The sequence below is a fragment of the Bubalus bubalis genome, chromosome 2 (assembly GCF_019923935.1).
Source record: "Bubalus bubalis isolate 160015118507 breed Murrah chromosome 2, NDDB_SH_1, whole genome shotgun sequence".
NCBI lineage: Eukaryota > Metazoa > Chordata > Mammalia > Artiodactyla > Bovidae > Bubalus > Bubalus bubalis.
Window position 1 is genome coordinate 25,196,739 of NC_059158.1, and position 18,893 is coordinate 25,215,631.

Here is an 18,893-nt window from a genome sequence, read left to right on the forward strand (position 1 = left end):
TTCAGTCTTTGGAGTTCCGCCCTCTGCCCCAGAGTGTCCTAAATTTAGAAGTTTAGCTCATCGATTCATCTTCGGAGATGGACAAGCCCCCCCAAAACATAGCACACGTGACTATATAGCTTTTTAATGGTAAAAAGGGACGCTGAGACCACAGCTACCTCCCTTAGGAAGGCAGAAGCTTGGAGTGGGATATGGTACAACTCTCCCTTGGTCCCCACCAAATCTCACAGCATAGACCACACTTCACAGGTTCCTGTCTCTTTTAAGGTTTAACTTTTAATCAGCCAAACATCTTGCGCAGTCCTTGAGCCAGCCCTGCATCCTGTTTCTTCCCCTGAATGATCACCTTTCCCAGCTCCTCCTGGGCTGCCCGGTTTTTGGGGTCTACGGCCAACACCTTCTTGAGGTCAGTCATTGCTTTTTCCAGGTTTCCAAGAGCAGCCTGGGCAACACCCCTTCGGTACAATGCCTTTATATGGCCAGGCTCCCGCTCCAGCACCCGGTCACAACTTTGGGCCGCCAAATGGGGCTGCCCTAGCAGCAACTGACAGGCAGCAAGGTTGGCGTGAAGGACAGTTCGTTCCGGAGGGCCAGGTGGGGGTAAGGTCAGCAGCAGCCGAAGAGCCCGTGCATAGCATCGGGCAGCTCCTTCCGGATTCCCCGCTCGAAATAATTCTGTGCCCCTTGCACGTTCTTCTCTGGCCAAGGCCTCCTTCTCGGTGTCCTCCAGCTCCCAGGAGTCTCGACCCTGAGTGAAGGAGGCCAGTGTGAGCCTGACAGGAAGTCCAGAGCGCCCAGGGAGCTGAAGCTCTGCCTCCTCGCCTTGACACATGGACTCCAAGCATTTCTCTATGAGCTCCCCCCAAGTTTCCTCCCTCCATGGGCCTAACCCCACAGTTAGTTCTGTCCAGCCCTCTGGCAGCCCTGACCCCAAAGGAAATCCAGAAGCCTGTACCCAGCAGCGGGAGCCCAGCTTGGGTTTGTCCAAGCCGTGGCCACGGACTACAATCTTCTTGACAAAGCTGCCATCAGGACAGTACCAGAAATCAGAAGCTTGAAGGGGCTCTGACATCGCACTGGCTGATCCATGAGACTTAGCAGAGTCTCTTTCAAGTTCAGCAGGCAGTTTTTCAGTTTCCTGAGGATTCTCTAGAATTTGGCTAGCTGGATCTGGGCTCACTCTCAGCTCAAGGATTTCCGTAGGAGATTCTCCCCGATGCTGCCTAATCTGAGTAGGTAATTCAAGGTTCTTTTCCCCTTGTTGTTGCGGTTGACAGCTGTCCTTCTCTCCCATTGAATTGACTGGTGGTGTATCCATTTGGGTGCCTGGCCCCTTCCACCGTGGGTAAACAGTTTTGGATAGAAAGGGATGGACCGAGTCCAGGTCAGCACCTGATTTGAAAAAAAAAAAAAAAAATCAAAGCAATGCTATTGGCAGAAATTTTATTTAGACTCCTTTTCCGTCCTTCTGGGACTCCGGACCGCGGTCCTCAAAGTCCTCTTTTTTTTTTTTCTTTCCCGAATCTTTGTCGGGTCCAGTCTCCCCTCCAACTCCGAACTACAAGTTCCACAATTCCCTGCGGCTTGGGTAGCCATTCCCAACTACGGACACCCGATCGAGTCAAAAAATACCTGGGGGGGGCCGAAGCGCCTCGCCTGATGGCAATAGCCAGACCATTCAAATCACCTCTTCTTCCGAAGCCAAGTGCTACTGAGTACTGTCGTTGGAGTCTTTCCCCAGGTGGAGAAGATGGAAAGGGGAGCCAGGGGACAGCTGGACAGAGACACTGACAGCTAACCCTGGAGCCCGAGAGACAAGAGAATCTAGTCAAATTTCTGGCAGCCAATCGGGAGGAGGGAGAAGTCTGATTAAGCCCGCCTTTTGGAGGTTACATCATTTCCCCCACTGACTCACCGCCACACCCCAGCAAACGTGAAGCTCCAGGCCTTTGCGACCAGACTAGGCCAAATCATACCGAGCTAGGCGAGGTACGGCTGCGTCAAAGTCTGGAGAAGGTCCGGAATGGGAGATTGGGCCCATAGAGGATATAATGGGGAATGCTGGAGCTGGGGTGACTGATCGCGGCTGTGACCAGTCCTTTTATCTGGCCACCTAAAACCCACGTGTGCTATTCTATTAATACTTACCCCTACATTTAGCTTAGACAGTAACGAATCTGCCTGCAATGCAGGAGACAAGGGTTCAATCCCTGGGTCATGAAGATCCCCTAGAGAAGAAAATGGAAACCCACTCCAGTATGCTTGCCTGGAAAATTCCATGGACAGAGGAGCCTGGCATGTTACAGTCCGTGGGGTCACAAAGGGTCAGACAGGACTGAGTGACTTTCACTACATTTGGGACAGCCGGTCAGAATGGCCCGTCCTGTCCAAGGTCCTTCAAAATAAATCCTGGAGGAATTCCCTAACAGTCCAATGGTTAGAATGCTGAGCTTCCTCTGCAGGGGGCTGGGGTTCCATCCAGATGAGGCTTGCCTTACCTTTGCCTCATGTTCTTCAATGCCTTTTGAGCTCTTCTTCCTCAAAGAATCTTATAGACAGTGCTTTTCAAACTTTGATGACCCTACACATTATCTGGGGAACTTGTTAAAATGCATGTTCTGACTTAGGAAATCTAAGGTGGGACCTGCTACTCTGCATTTCTAACAAGCTCTTGGATGCTGCTGCCGGTGGTCCATGGACCACACACATTGAATAGTGTGACTCTAGAATAATCTCATCCTGTTCTTTTGACCTTTTAGTCTGTGTCCTTTTAGTTTGTCAAGTATTTTGCATATGCATACGTCCTCAGTTGTGTCCCACTCTTTTGTGACCCCATGGACTGCAGCCAGCCAGGCTCCTCTGTCCATGGAAATTTACAGCCAAGAATACTAGAGTGGGTTGCCATTTCCTACTCCTACGTTTTACATGTATAACTGGTATAACCTGATCCACTGGACGTATCAGTGGAAAAACCGTACCTCCTCTTCCTAATAAAATATGTAGGTCCCTATTGTGATTCAGGCTTGCTCGTCCAGCTCCCTGCACAGGCAGGCTATGACAGCTCTTCAGGGAAGGAGAATTCCACTCTTAGTCCTCACTTTGGCTCCCTCTTCAGTTTGCAATTGTTCAGTTCACAGTTGTGTCCCAGACTAAAGGACCGTGCCAGGACAGCCAGGAGGGGAGGTAATGTCATCATTAGCCACAGACTTGTGTCAAAACAGCCCTCTCCATTTTGTGTTGAGTCTCAGATCACTAAATTAGACCTTTTTTCCCTTTAAGCTTTATTTCTAGGTTCTGTGCTGCTGCTGCTAGGCGACCGACTTCAGCAGTCGTGTCCGACTCTGTGTGACCCCATAGACGGCAGCCCACCAGGCTCCCCCGTCCCTGGGATTCTCCAGGCAAGAACACTGGAGTGGGTTGCCATTTCCTTTTCCAATGCATGAAAGTGAAAAGTGAAAGTGAAGTCACTCAGTTGTGTCCGACTCTTAGCGACCCCATGGACTGCAGCCTACCAGGCTCCTCTGCCCATGGGATTTTCCAGGAAAGAGTACTAGAGTCCACTTCAACTAAGGCTAAATATTCTGATTCTTGGAATCCTTATGTTCCTGTTGAAAACTGATCTACCTTTTCTCCCTCCCTGCTCCATTTCATGGATTTCTAGGAAAGACAGAAAGTCTAGAATGAGTCACAGAAGATTTGATTACATCCTGATCCCTGGACAAAGATTGCTAATTTGTATTATGTGTGCCTTAATTGAGAGGTCCACTCCAATGACCCTTCAGAGATTAGCTTCTCTCAATGAAAAAAAAAAAACTACTCTGCTACAGATGTATTGCTTTGTAATGGTCTCTTACTGTTTTGTGTGTATATGTTTCAGTTCCAACAGATTCCACAAGGCATGGGCCTTGCCTCTATTTCTTTTCTTTTCTTTTTTTTGAGGCAAGGAAAGCAACCTTAGTTGGAAAGCAGCAGACCAAGAAGATGGCAGACTAATGTCTCAAAATAACCATCTTGTCAGGGTCTAGATGCCAGTTTGTTTTATAGAACAAAGAGGGAGAGGAGATGAGGAAGTAAAGTAAAAAGGCCATTTTTCTTTAAAATAGGAGGGAATGTGTTAATTTCTTCTTTTCTGCAGCCATTGACAGGTGGACTGGGTCAGACAGTCTCTCTGTGAGCTGAATAAAGTGCCTCTATTTCTTTTGCATTTCATCTCCTTCTCCATTCATTCATTCAACAAATATTTATTGAGCACCTCCTATGTTCTAGATAGGATGCTAGGAACTGGGGATACATAAATAAATGAGACAGAGACAGTCCCTATTCTCATGGAGCTTATAGTTGGGGCATGGAGAATAAGTTGTATGAAGAAGTGAGAGATGCTATGAGAGTGGACAAGGGGTGAGGGAATATCCCTTGAGGATGAGATGTTTTTTACTTTTGGTTGAGCCTCGGAGTATTTTGGGATCCTAGTTCCCCAACCAGGAACTGAACTCACACCTCTGCATTGGAAGTGCAGAGTCTTAACTATCGAACTGCTAGGAAGTCCCAAGGATGAGACATTTTTGTTACCATCTAAAGAATGAGTTAGAACTGAACCTCTGAGAACACAATAGACCATATACTCAGAAACACTGAATTAAATGTTTAACTTTGTCTCTTTGGGTGGTCCCTTGTCATCATTGTGACTATATGTAAAAAACAAACATAAGGGACTTCCCCAGTGTTTCAGTGGTTAAGACTCCAAGCTCCCAGTGCAGGGGTCATGGGCTCGTTTCCTGGTGAGGGAACTAAGAGCTGTGCAACTTCACCAAAAAGAAAAAAAAAAAAAAGTTGAAAACAAGCAAATACGTTAACAAAGGCCCCAGACCACTAAAGATAGTAATCAAAATCATCCAGGAAGAAAATATTTTTATTTTTAAAAAGATGACCCATTAAAATGAAAATGAAAAATTTAAGTTTTAAAAGAAGACTGAAAAGTCCGCATTCATGGGTCTGTAAACGCTCCCTGTTCTCAGCTTGAGAAGCACAGGCCTAGGAAAGGGTCAAGATATGAAGACTCAGAAATGGGAAATAGTATCTGATGTCCCCCTAAAGCGTTACAACATGAATGTTGACGGACGCACTGCTTGCTTTCTCAGTTTCCCTACCCTTGCATCCTATATTCTAGGGCTCAGTTCTCTGGAGATAGTCACTAAGGAATGAAAAAAGAGAAGAGAAACAAGCCTGGAGGATTATATCCCCAGGCCTGTCTAGAGATCATTGGATCTCAGAAGATCTGGCCTTATTCTACTGCTCTCCTTGCCTGACCCCATAAAGGCATTGTTTCCCCTTTATTAGAGACTAATCCTGGGAATTCACTGGTGGTCCAGTGGTTAAGACTCCCACTGCAGGGGTCACAGGTTCAATCCCTGGGAAAATAAGATTCCACATGCTGCTCTGGTGCAGTCAATAAATAAATAAAGACCTGATCTGATGGGAGAATGCAAAGAAAGGTTCAGGAGCTGGTGCAAAGTAATTTGTGAGCTGATTGTTGTTACATGTTGTCTTAACACACACAGAGCCCTCTAATAGGTGAAGTTCCATTCTGGAAGCAGATAGAGTAGGGGTGGTTCCCAGAAGAAAAGAACCAGATAACAGCTTTTTAACATAAGAGAAGCCATTTTAGCCCCAAGCCATTTTGTGATCTAAGCCTGGCCATAATGCTTGCCCTTGAACAAGTCTCAGTAATAATGATCTTACGAGAACAATGACTGTTAGTGATCTCTGAGAGACAGCAGTGAGTGGTCCTAAAGTCAGATCTTAGTTCCCTGCCCAGGAATTGAACCTGGGTAATCTAGATGAGAAAGAATCCTAGCCACCAGACCAGCACAGGCTAGAGATTAGAAGCAAAGTGACCCTGGCTCTTTATCCCCCTTTGAAAGCAAGAATGTTTCAAGGAGGCAAAAACTGTAAAAACAGATACAAAGTTAAAGAGAAAGCACAACAAGGGGGAGAGCACACAGAGGGAAGCAGTCTGTTTAAGACTGAAGGGAGGCAGAAATACATATTCAAAGAGGAATGCAGGGGTCCTAAGTGAGAAGCAAGCAGGAAAGAGGTGAATTAATTACTTATATAGGATAGTCCTTCTGGCTCTCTGTTTACATTTGGCCAATTGTCTTGTCTCTTTCCTCACACCTGACTGGTCCTTGGACACTTATCAAGATACATGTACAGCTTTTTGCTAAGATAGCTCCCACCACAGAGGTCTGTGGGTGCATTTCCACACTAATTATGGGATGGGGCCTCCTCCCTTTTCAACCCCTGAGAAGCCTTCCTGTGCGTGTGCAGACAGGAAAAGTCTTCCTTGACCTCAAGAGTGGGCACCTTATCTCTTTAGCAGAGCTCAGGTTTTGTCACCAGTTTTGTACTGAGTGTCTGGGTGAGAACAGAGCTTGAATTTTACTCCACTTGACAGACACCAGCCCAGGAACCCATCATGAGCCTACCTCATTACCAGGCAAGAGAAGTAACAATAGCAAAGAATAAATCAATCATAAAGACTTCCAGTTCTGTTTCAATGATATGAATTAGCCAGAAGCACTTTCTTGAGCTGCTTTGTGGAATTCAACACCCCTCACAAGTGCTCAACCACCAGATCAACTAGTACCTGAAGGATGCTGATGCTTCTGACCCTCATGGCTTCAGTCAACTAAAGCTTGAACTCTGTTGACCTTTGCCCCAATTCTATACTGAATTCTCCTCTGTTCAAATCCCTTCAAGAATATGAATAGTAGGGCTTCCCTGGTGGCTCAGTGGTAAAGAATCTGCCTGCCAATGCAGGAAACACAAGTTTGATCCCTGATCTGGGGAGATCCCACATGCTTCAGAGCAAGTAAGCCATGTGCCACAATTACCGAGCCTGTGCTCTGGAGCAGAGAAGGCAATGGCACCCCACTCCAGTACTCTTGCTTGGAAAATCCCATGGATGGAGGAGCCTGGTAGGCTGCAGTCCATGGGGTTGCGAAGAGTCTGACATGACTGAGTGACTTCACTTTCACTTTTCACTTTCATGCATTGGAGAAGGAAATGGCAACCCATTCCAGTGTACTTGCCTGGAGAATCCCAGGGATGGAGGAGCCTGGTAGGCTGCCGTCTATGGGGTTGCACAGAGTCGGACATGACTGAAGCGACTTAGCAGCAGCGGCAGCAGTGCTCTGGAGCCAAGGAGCCGCGACTACTGAAGTCCATGTGCCCTAGAGCCTGTGCTCTGCGACAAGGGAAAACACTGCAATGAGAAGCCTATGCATTGTAACTAGAGAGTAGCTGCCACTTGCCACAACTAAAGAAAAGCCCACACAGCAATGAAGATCCTGCACAGCCAAAAATAAATTGAAAAAAAAATTTTTTTAAAAGAAAAGAATATGCATACTATGCCCAAGTCCCTTCATGAGTATGCAGGTACCCTTATCTGAAAACTTCCTTCGTTTTGCTGTTCAAGAAGACACAACTTTGGGAAAGATCCCCAGTGTTCTCCTTACCTGCTATAAGTAGTAAATTCTTCCTCCTACCAGTCCTTGGCTTGGTTGTGGCTTTTGGATCAACACCCACCAAGAAATGAACCCAGTTTTGGGGTAACAATTCTTTTATCTATTCAGTAATCTTTATCTTTACTGAGTACTTAGGATTAGTCAGTGAGCCATGGAGATAAATACAAAACTCCCCATCTGAAAGAGGTAGAGAGTTATAGTTGACAAAAGCTCCAGATGAAAGGCAAAAAGTGACAAGTGGCAGGGAACTTATTTCCAACTGGAGGTGATCTGAAAAGGACTTCAAAGGGTTGAGTCTTGGAAAGTGTTAGTTGTATCCAACTCTTTGCGACTGCATGGACTAGGCTCCTCTGCCCATGGAATTCACCAGGCAAGAATACTGGAGTGGATTGCCATTCCCTTCTCTATAGAATCTTTTTGACCCAGGGATCGAACTCAGGTCTCCTGCACTACAGGCAGATTCTTTTACCATCCGAGCAACCAGGGAAGATGGCCATAATTTTGACATGCAGAGATTGATTTACTGCAGGTGGAGGAAGCTGCACAAGATAGGAGATAAAAGAAAAGAAAAGCTGCTTTACATCCGTGTTATTCATTTCCAGCTTGTCAATTTCAGCATCTCTTTATACCCGTTTCAGCATCTCTTTATACTGTCACCAGGCATCAAGCTGACTGGAAGTTTTTACACCCCTCACATTCCCCTGCATTCCATACTCATCACATGGAACCATATGCTACACTTATTCTCTGTCATTTATCATCAGAATAAGAGACAAAAATTCTAGTTTTCCAAAGGCTAAATAAATTTTCCCTTCTGTTTAGCTTTGATGGGTTCTGTGGTTTTTTAGTTCTGCTGGGATTTATGTCAAAATAATTCCTTTCTCCTTCTGCTTCCAAACTATTTGGCTTGTGCTTCCCTTATAAGTAGGGTTTTCAGGCAAGATGAGGCAGTGAAGGGCAGCCTTTCCATAATAAAATATTAAATTATGAAAGATGCTGTGTATGTGTACCAATGTGTGACCATGCATTATGATCACAATGCTACCAGATATTGCTCTATGTGTCTTTTGTGTATTACCTCATTTCTTCTCACACAATTCCATGAGCTATTTATTCAGTCCCTGACCAGGAATCAAAACTGCATCTCTTGCAGTGGCAGTGAGGAATCTTAACCACTGGACCATCAGGGACGTCTAGATGGTGCTGTTTTTAATCAAATGACGAGGGAAAGCCTCCTTGTAAAGATGATTTGTTCAAAGATATAAATGATGTCAGGGAGCAGGCATGCAGATATCTGAAGGAATAGTATCCAGGGTGAGAAAGACACAAATACAGAGACCCTGAGGCAAGAAGGAATTATATTTTTATATTAAATCATAGCTTCTAGAAGAAGAATAATGGGTCCAGAGTGGATGAATCAGAGTAAGCAAGGAAAAGAGTAGGAAGGGATGAACTCAGAGAGGCGGGGAGAAGCCAGGTCAGGTAGGCCAAGGTACAGGTTTTGTTCTGAGTGTGATTGGGAGCCATCAGAGGGTTTGAGCAAGGTGAGTGATATTATCTGGTAATTTAAAAGATCACTCTGGTTTCAGCATGAAGGAAGGACTATGTAAGTCAAAAATAAAAGCAGAAAGTCCAGTTAAAGGGCTAGCCAAGAAAGAACAGCAGCACAGGAGCTTGGATTAAGGTAGAGGAGAGGGCCAAAGACAGAGGCCTGAGCCCTCTATTATTTAGGAGTTTGAAAGAGTCGATGAAGACTGAGAAGTAGCAAATAAGGAACTAGTGTATACTTTCTTAAATTGGATCCAGAAAGAGTATTCAAAGTGAAGAAAGTACTTCAAGGAGGAAGTGATCAACTGTGTCAAATGTTGCTAATGGTTCTAGAGCAGACTTTCTCAACCATGGCACATACATATTCTAAAGTAATTAAACATCTTTCAGCTTAAGGACTAAAATCTTCTGGCTATTGTTGAAGCTCCCTATGTATCTCTCTCCAGTTAGAATTCTCCTGGCTGGGATGGGTGGATGGGAGAGGGATGGAGTGGGAATTTGGGATTAGCAGGTGCAAACTATTATATACAGAATAGATAAACAAGGTCCTACTGTATAGCATAGGGAACTATATTCAATATTCTATGACAAACCATAATGGAAAAGAATATTAAGAATGATGTGTGTGTGTGTGTGTGTGTGTGTGTGTGTAGGGCTTCCCTGGTAACTCAGATGGTAAAGAATCCGCCTGCAATGGGGGAGACCTGGGTTTGATCCCTGGGTTGGGAGGAGGACATGGCAACCCATGCCAGTATTCTTGCCTGGAGAATCCCCATGGACAGAAGAGTCTGGCAGGTCCTAGTCCATGGGGTTGCAAAGAGTCAGACATGACTGAGCAACTAAGCATACGTATACGTGTAACTGAATCACATTGCAGCACAGCAGAAATTAACACAACATTGTAAATCAACTACATTTCAATTAAAAAAAAAAAAGATTTCTCCTCTTGTCATGGGCTAACCGCTATTCTGAATTTTGTGTTTTTACTACATAGGTTAGTAGCAAAAGAATTTATTTCCCCCTTCTTCTCAAAGATGAGCTATATTATTATAGCATGTTTGTATGGTGATGGAATGTTTCAGTAATGAGGGGAAAACTGATTATGTGAGAGGGATAGGGGATCATTTCAAGAGTTCCATTTCTGTGTAGGTGAGAAGGGTGGGATCCCAGTGCCCACATAGGGCGGGGACTGGGGAACAGGTCAGCTTCTCTGCAGTAACAAGGGGAAGGCACTGAATTCAACAGAGATGCACGTGGCCTGGTAGATTTGGAGCTGGGACCAGAGGAGGTTCTCTTCTGAGAGTTTCTATTTTCTCACTGAGATAGGAAAGAAGGTCTTCATCTTGTGAAACGGTGATCTCAGATTTGCGGAATGTGGGAAAATGCAGGCTTGCAGGCCACCCTGAGCGCTCAAAGGAAGTGAGTCTAGCTGGTATGACTGTGCATTTTTCCCCAGACATATTCAGCACTTAGGTGCAGGTATGGTGCAGACAGGGTTGGATTTGGAATCACCTGGGGATGTCTTTAAAAATATTGATGCCTGAGTCCCAAGAGATGGTGATTTAATTGGTTTAGAATGTGACCTGGGCTTTGGGCTTTTTAAATGCTCCCCAGATGACTATAATGTATTGCCAGAGGCAAGAATCCTGACTCCAAGGAATGCCTGGAGCTGTGTTTAGAAACCCACTGCTTTATTTATTTTTTTAAAGGCAACTTATACCTAGTTTTTAAAAATTTTATTTATTTTTGGTTGGGCTGGGTCTTTGTTGCTGCTTGAGGGATTTCTCTAGTTGCAGTGAGCAGGGCTACCCTTCATTGAGGTGCACAGGCTTCTCATTGAGGTGGCTTCTCTTGTTGCTGGACACAGGCTCTAGGCACAGTGGCTGCAGTAGTTGTAGCACGCAGGCTCCGCAGTCATGGTGCATGGGCTTTAGTTGCTCTGTGGCATATGGAATCTTCCCAGACCGGGGGTTGAACCGGTGTCCCCTGCATTGGCAAGTGGATTCTTAACCACTGGACCATCAGGGAAGTCCCGAGAGATTCCTTCTTGCTGCAGTGGAGGAGTGAATTGATCTGAGCTTTGAAGGATTGGTATATTTTGGCCAAGTGAAGAAGCCGATGTGAAAGGAGGGAAAATATCATGAGCATAAGCTTAGATGTGGTCTGAAACACATGGCAAGCAGCAAACAATTTGGTTTGTAACAGGCAAATATTAGAGAAAGAGCTCTTAGATTTGAGGACAGCTGGGTAAATAAAGATCTGGAGGTGGGCATGAATAATACAGTTTGGTTCCACAGAAAGCTGGATGATTTCAAATTATGGGAGAGGTCAAAGGCCAGATTAAAACTTTGTGAACAGTTGAGTAAGCAATAGGGAATCTTGAAGGGCTTTTGAGTAGCATGTTAAGAGTTTATAAAAAGCGTGTTTAGGGAGGGTAACCTGACAGCGGTGTAGAGGGAGACCAGGAGTAGGAAGGGGTGGGAAAGAGGGAGACCTATTAGGGGAACTGTTGTAATAATCCTAGATGAGGTCGTTTCCCAGCAAGAAGTGGGGAAAAGTTACAGATTCAAAAGACATCATGATGGCAGAATTGACTGGGCTTAACAGCTCACCACAAGTAAAGGCAGGAAGGAGGTGGAAGAGGCATCAAGTTTTCAAATAAGGAAGGGCACTGGGGAATTGGTGCTGTCTACAGAGGGAGGGGAGCTGGTTTTCAGTGGCATTTTATCTATTTGGTTTTGAACCAGCTGACTTTAGAGGACGGGCCACATTGCTTCCCTGGTAGCTCAGACTGTAAAGAATCCTCCTGTAATGCAGGAGACCTAGGTTCAACCCCTGGGTTGGGAAGCTCCCCTGGAGAAGAAAATGGCAACCCACTCCAGTATTGTTGCCTGGAGAATTCCAGGTCGCAAAGAGTTGGACTGAGAGACTTTTACACCTAGCATTGTCCACATGTTCCACACACACCAGAAGAATGCTTATAAATACAGAGTTTGGAGAATGTTCTATTCAATTTAGACTGTTAACAGAAACCATAAACTGGCTATCTTATAAACAGCAGAAGTCAATTTCTCAAGTCCTGAAGGCTGGAAATTCCAAGATCAAGGTGTTGGCAGATTCAGTGTCTGGTGAGAGCTTCTTTTGGTTCACAGAGTACCTTCTAGCTATGTCCTCACATGGTGGAATGGTAAGGGAACTCTCTGGGGATCTTTTATTAATTAAAACAATTAAAAAAAAAATCTTTTGACCATGCCACGGGGCATGTAGGGTCTTAGTTCCCAGGCCAGGGATCAAACCCATGACCCCTGCCTTGGAAGTGTGGCGACTTAACCACCCGACCACCATGGAAGTTCTTCTGGGGTCTCTTTTATAAGAGCACTAATCCCATCCATGAGGGCCCACCCTCAAAACCTAATCATCTCCCAAATGCCACACTATCACAGTGGGGATTAGGGTTCAACAGATGAATTTTGAGGAAACACAAACATTCAGTCTGTAGCAAAGGAGCATTTGGTTACAAATGAGGTCTGAGTTTGGAGTGGATGAGATTTTTCAAGGGAAATTCTCAGAGAAGGAAAAAAAAAAGTCCATATAGAGATGCTTAAGGCACAGGAGGTTAAAACAAACAAACAAACAAACAAAAAAAACAGGTGGGGAGAGAGGAAGAAGGATAAAGTGAGGTTTGTGTGTGCACAGAGTCGGACACGACTGAAGCAACTTAGCAGCAGCAGCAGCAGCAGAGGGGGAGGAGGTAATATGTCCCTGAACCTGGGAAAGTGGGGAATCCAGGGTGAAGGGACAAACATGGAAGGGTTCAGAGAGGCAGTGTACTATGAAAATACCATGGGTTCTGGCTCCTGGTAACTTTGGGTCATTGAATACTATTTGAAAAAACAGTTTCAATAAAGTTTGGATTGGAAGCATATTCCAAAGGGTTAAGAAGCAGTGGGTATGAAGGAAAGACATTTCTGACAACAGTACGCCCTATTGAACGGAGGTGGGAGAGGGGAGGGTGGGGTTGGAGGTGGTGAGTAGGTAGTGAGGGAGTGCAAACTGCAAATGTAAGTTCTTTTTTCACGAAGTCGGGTAAGGAAAGCACAGTAAACCTGAACCATCCAAAGGAGAATCCATGATCCCATCCTCCTCCCGTGTCTCCTATCACAGTGCATGGCTTCCGTTTTAGATTATAAACTTGATGAGTTTCAGGGTTTACACTTGCTGTCGGAGATGATGTCTCACCAGCATCCTGCATGGAATTCAGGATAGGACCCTGTCCAGCAGGTGCACAGCTGAAGATACCAAGTCCACTGCTTGTGCCACCTCCGCCTCCCCAAGAGGTCTCCTGGTTGAGGGTAACTAGCCCGGGTAGACGTGTGAGGCTACTGACTTTCTCCCTGGCATTCTGCTTTAGTCAGAATATTTGTGATCCCCGCACTAATACATATGTTGAAATTCTAATGTGCAATACAATGGTATTAGGAGGTGAGGCCTTTGGAACGCACTTAGGTCCTGAGAGTAGCACCCTCATGAATGGGATTAGTACCCTTGTAAAAGGGACCCTACAAGGACTTCCCTGGTGATCCAGTGGTTAAGGCTCCGTGCTTCCAAGGCAAGGGGTGTGGTTCGATGGCTGAACAGGGGTGAAATACGATCCCACAAGTCCTGTGGCCAAATAAATAAATAAGGAAATAAATCCCTCAGAGCTCCCTAGCCCTTTCTGCCAAGAGAGGATACAGTTAGAGAGGAGACAGGGATCTGTGTACATTTAGAGATCTACAACTCAGAAGAGGGCCTATACCTGACCGTCCTGGCACCTGATCTTAGACTTCCAGGAAAGTTCTGTTCTTTATACGCCACCCAGTGATGGTATTTTTGTCACAGCAGCCCGACCCCCGCAGCTCCGTGCTCCCTTTGCCTTGCCTACCTACACTGGTACAGCACAAGAAGTAGGGCTGTACCCGGAGTTGTCTGCCACCCTCCAGCCTGTGAGCAGGAACAGCTGTGGGCAGCTGGGCATGTTTCCCTACCCCATGCCATCCTACCTTGGGCCAACTTTTTCAGAATACCCTGCCTACTTTCCTCCTGCCTTCCTGGAATTCTGGGGATAGATCCCTGGATCTGCTCGTAAATCTTCCTCCAAAGTCTTAGGTCGAGTCTGGTAGGGAATGGAAAAGGTGTGCTGGGTAAAGAAATGTCTACGAAGAATGGATCCCCAGGTCTTCGCCAGTAGGATTCCCAGGGAAGCCTCTCTTTCCCATCTTTGTGTTTGCCTCTCTGGTGTGCGGGAATCTGTGTCCACTTACTATTGTCTCTGTAAGTTTTTGTCCGCCCCTCCCCCACGTCCCCAGAAGGGGAGATAAGTGAAAGGCGAAACCAAAGGAGCCGGGTATTTGCTAGTCTTCGGGATTGCGGGTGATAAATCCACTTAATCTATTTAATATTGTCTTTCAGAAATTCACACACACACTCACACACAGATCAGAACAAGGTGAGGACTAATGAGGAACGGGGATTGGGCTGGCTCCCTCCAGATATTGGAAGGTTTGTACCCTCGGTTCTTTCTGCTCGCTTGCCCAGTTGGGGTAGGAGGAAGGGAGTATTTACAGAGAACGGGGACGTAATCTTCTTCCAGGGAGAAGGTTCCGAAACCGGTAACCTCCTAAATCTCATTCCAAACCACCCCCCCTCCCCCAAAACCCAAAAGTTATAGAGGTCCTGGGATTAACATGAAAATAGACGGGGATGGAGTGGAGGAGAGACAGAAATGGAAGTGAGGGTGAGGGTTCTGGCTAACCTGGGGCTCGGCTCTCACGCCGGGAGAAGGTGTGGAGTGACAAGTATACTGACAACTATCGGGGAGAGGCCTGGCGCCACAAACCCAATCACCGGACTGAATCACCCCGCAGGGAAGAAAAGAAGGCGGAGCCTGCCGACCTGGAGGCGGGGTTTTATCAGAGCCGGGGCGGAACCTATGGAGGAGGCGGGGCTTTAGGGACCAGTTTTCAGGCTGGGGAGCCGTGACCGAGAGAGTTCGGCTGGGGGTGCTGTATTTAGAGAGGGTAGGGGCCTGGAGCGACTGAGGGCCTGGCCGAGAAGTGGCATCCCTATCAGTGTGGGTTTTGGCGAGGTTCCTGAGGAACTGGATTCCGAGCGTGCTCGCAAGGCGAGAGTTTCCGTGGAGGCCTAGTTTAGGATGTAACCAAGTCCAGTAGCCCCAGAAGCGGGTGTGCGGGGCGCCCACTGTGGATCCCCGGCTTGACGGCAAAACGTGCTTGGGACGTCGAGGGGCGCAGGGTGGGGCCGGGCCGTGGTTGTCCTTACGGATCCCAATAGTTCTCGTGGTGCTGCGCTGCAATGATGATGACTACGGTTAGGATGGTACAGAGCACCATGGCTGCAATGCCCACCGCCAGGGAAATAAAGGAGAAGTTCCGGGCCTCGCGTGAAGCGATTTCAGCTGACACCATGTCTCCGCGGGCCAAGGCCGTGCGCACCTGCGGGGGAGGAGGAGGGAGAGAAGATCAGAGAGCCGCTACCTCGGCCGCAAGCCTCAGCCTCCCTCTAAGATGCTCCCTCAAACGTCCAGCACTCCCTGGGAATAAGAACCTCTTGAGTCCTCCTCTCCATACTCCGCCTCCGTCCCCTCCCCTCCCCTCACCCCCCACACACCTGCACTGCCTTGAAGATGGCAATGATGCCTGTAGGCCAGAAGCAGCAGATGGTGGTCAGCACCGCGATGGGCATGTAGTCGTGGGGCGGGCGCCTTGGCTCCAGCAGGGCCAGCCCTGGGCCCTGGGGTGGCGGGGGGAGCGTGGAGGTTACTCCTGTTCCCCCCGGGGTCGCTCCTGCATAGGGCTGTGAAAGGAAAGAAGGTTGTGGGGAGGGGACGTCTATCACTCTTAAACCCTCTCTGAGCCCACCAGCTTTCCACGTCTAGCAGAGAAAGAAGGTTGCTTTCCTCTTTTAAACCTCCTCTGGACTTCAAGGCTGTTTCCCCTGCCAGATCTTGATCTTTGACTCCAACAGACCACCCACCCCATTCCCAGATCTTTCTCTAGTCTCTCCTCTCCCTTGGCCCCAGATCGCCTCCTGGTCCCGTCGTTCTGTTCCTCTTTCCCACGAGTCCCCAGTGTGCCTCAAATTTCATGTCCTGTTCCATCCTTCCCCCAGCCCCCTCCTTCCAGTCCCCTGTTCGCCCTGTACTCACCGTGCCCACCGGATAGACCGGCACGTAGGCAGTGCAAGGCTGCAGCTGTAAAGGGTAACCCGGGGCTACGTAGCCACCCAGCGGCAGCGTGCCTACCGCTCCCGTGTGCGTGGGCACCACGAAGCCCGGGGCCTGGGCAGTATGAGAGGGCGCCGGCGGGGGCGGGGCGGCGGCGGCGGGCGGCGGTGGGGGCAGTGGGCCCTCGAAGCGAGTCTCCTGCAGGTAAGGGTCGGGTGGCATGCGGGGCAAGGTAGCGCAGCCGGGTGGGGGCGCCCCTGCGGCCGGGCCGGGAGGGGCATGGTGTGGGGGCCTTGGCAAGGTGGCGGAGGACGAGGGACCGCGCTGAGCGGCGGCCCCAGAAGCCAGGCCCCCTGCCCCTAAGCGCGGGAGGGTGGCAGTGCCCGACTGGTGGTAGTGGTGGTGGTGGTGATGGTGCGAGGAAGGGGCTGTCTGTGGGGGCGGGGCAGGAGGTTCGGCGGGGGGCTGGGGGGCATTGTAGGGTGGTGGAGAGGTGTGAGGGACTGAGTCAGGGAGGCCTGGGGGCGGTAAGCAGAGGAGCCAGTATGGGGAGAGATAAGATAGATGAGATGAGGGAGAGGGGGAGACACAGAGGGTCAGGGACGGAGAAAGATAATGGGAGAGACAGAGAGGAGATGAGTGAGAAGCCATCTCTCATTCTTGGGGGAGGAGAGGGGTGGTATCTAGGCCAACAGCCCTTTCCCCCCGCCCCCACTTTAATCTAGTTTTGAGGTCATAACTCTCTTCTGCTCCTCTCCCTGCTTCAGCAGTGGGCACACAGCTTTAACCTGCAGACCCAAACTCCTATCCCTCTTGGCTTATGGCTGCTTTGGGGTTTGCCTATCTGAGCTAGTCCTGCGTGTGCACATGTATAGACACGCAACACTTGTGTGAACATGTGCTCAGTCCAACAGTTGTATAAACACATGTAGGATAACATGTTCCACTCTGCCATTCCTTTAGTGGGGAGGGGGTCCTCTAGTCTCTCTTGGAATCTCCGAACCTCTTTTAGGGCAGATTAAGAAGGGTCCTCTGGATTTTACTCCCCTGGCAATCCCCATCTGATCATCTCTCCATATTACCCCGCTGGATGTCTCCATGCGGGCCAGCGTTATCTGTCCATCTGTCACTCCCAATGATGCTATCCATGCAGTACCTGGCTGATGCTAAGCCAGTCTTGTACTTCCTTCACCCTCTTAACCTGCCCCCCGCCCCCATGTTGTTGGCAAGGGACCGAGCTTAGACTGGCCAGAGGAAAGGAAGAAAAAGGAAGGATATTGAAAGAGGAGGGGGCTTGAGGGGAGGGATATGGAGAGCTGGATAGAAGGGGAATGAAACAGAACCACCCGCTAGGGAGCGGTAAGGGAGGGGGGGGTAGTCAGGAGGCAGTGGAGAGGGCGAGGGGTTTTGTTGTTGTTTTCTACCTGACTTTTCGGATGACATGCTTGCGCTCTCCCTGGGACAAGATCCGTGCAGCCGGAGTCCGGAGTCGGGGTCCCTGGCTAGCACCGGAGTCTGGGTGCGCAGATTGCGCAGCCGGCAGCAGCGCAGAGATGGAGAGATGAAGACTGTGGCGGCGGGGGGCGGAGGGAAAGCTGAGAGGGGGGAGCTTAAAGGGACCGAGGCGAGGGAGGGGGAACCCTTCAGAGATACCCCCACTTGGTCTCTCTCCGCTTTTGGACTATGTCTCGCCTCCTCTAACCCCGGCATTCAAGCCCCCAGTTTGGGTTCCTTTGGAGTTGTCATGGAAACTGGGAGGCAAGCAAGACCAGGCAAGGCGGGTGGTACTAAGGGAAGGAAGGAGGGAGAAAGAACCCTCTGGAGTCTTCCCCTTCAAGACTGGCTGTAGTGATTATACTGTAGGAGGAAGCGAGCAGGTGCTCAGTGGATTCAGTACCCCAGATCCCTCTGGATCTTTTTCACCCCAGTCAGGCCTTCCCCCCCTCCCCCACAACTCAGCCTCCCTCAGAGTCCCTGTAAGATCTAGGGATCTTCTCCCAAATCCTTGGCTCTAGTTTCCCTATCTGTACCAGAGATGCCTGTGTGAGAGAGAACCATAAAAACAACAACAAAAGTTCCCAGGGTTATGATCTTGACCTGCCGCTCTGGCTTGGGAGGAATCCGGAGGTAAAGTGAGAGGCCCCAGTCTATAGTCGTTGGGAGGTAGTAGGGCTTGTGGTGTGTTGGGGGGCAGGGGTAGGATGAAGAGGAAGCTTGGAGGATACTTAGTTACCTCTTACCTTCAGTATGTAGGAGCTGTAGCGCGTTGGGAGGAGAGGACGAATCAACTGCTCATTGCCGGCAGCTCAGTTTGGCAGTACATGCTTGGTCCCCCTTCCCCCGCTTTGCTTACTAGGCTTCTTAAAGAGTTTCCAGGGCCCGCAGTGTTCAGATCCATTCCTGAAATCCCACCCACCCACCACCCCCGCCAAGACGCAGCGCCATCGCCTGAGTCGACCCGGGGGCCCAGCGGTAATTGCAGTCTTTTTATTTTGCTTATTGCATCTTGGGAGTTTGTACATGGGGAGGGGAGGTGAAAATCAGTAGTCAGCCGAGATTTAACCAGAATCGGGCCATTTGCAAAAGCAGAGCCG

The 18,893-nt window shown here is 48.5% G+C and overlaps 2 protein-coding genes across 5 annotated transcripts; both read right to left on the reverse strand.

Moving 5' to 3' along the window:
• Positions 1-108: 108 nt before the first annotated feature.
• On the reverse strand, positions 109-2,057 carry FKBPL (FKBP prolyl isomerase like). Of its 3 annotated transcripts, none has more exons than XM_025267876.2 (3): positions 1,916-2,057; positions 1,633-1,800; positions 109-1,392 (listed from the first exon to the last, which is right to left on the reverse strand). In XM_025267876.2, the coding sequence occupies exons 2-3, from the start codon at positions 1,676-1,678 to the stop codon at positions 281-283; spliced, it is 1,158 nt and encodes a 385-aa protein (XP_025123661.1). In that variant the 5' UTR covers positions 1,679-1,800; positions 1,916-2,057; the 3' UTR covers positions 109-280. The 3 variants fall into 3 exon arrangements, with proteins under 3 accessions (XP_025123661.1, XP_006059224.1, XP_006059223.1); XM_006059162.2 differs by lacking the exon at positions 1,916-2,057 and having other exon boundaries at positions 109-748; positions 956-1,392; positions 1,633-1,868; XM_006059161.2 differs by lacking the exon at positions 1,916-2,057 and having other exon boundaries at positions 1,633-1,867.
• Positions 2,058-14,490: 12,433 nt separating this feature from the next.
• PRRT1 (proline rich transmembrane protein 1) lies at positions 14,491-18,709 on the reverse strand. 2 transcript variants are annotated; one of them, XM_025268022.3, is made up of 5 exons: positions 18,540-18,709; positions 17,724-17,867; positions 16,282-16,817; positions 15,744-15,929; positions 14,491-15,568 (listed from the first exon to the last, which is right to left on the reverse strand). In XM_025268022.3, the coding sequence occupies exons 2-5, from the start codon at positions 17,740-17,742 to the stop codon at positions 15,392-15,394; spliced, it is 918 nt and encodes a 305-aa protein (XP_025123807.1). In that variant the 5' UTR covers positions 17,743-17,867; positions 18,540-18,709; the 3' UTR covers positions 14,491-15,391. The 2 variants fall into 2 exon arrangements, with proteins under 2 accessions (XP_025123807.1, XP_025123799.1); XM_025268014.3 differs by lacking the exon at positions 18,540-18,709 and having other exon boundaries at positions 17,724-18,019.
• Positions 18,710-18,893: the final 184 nt, after the last annotated feature.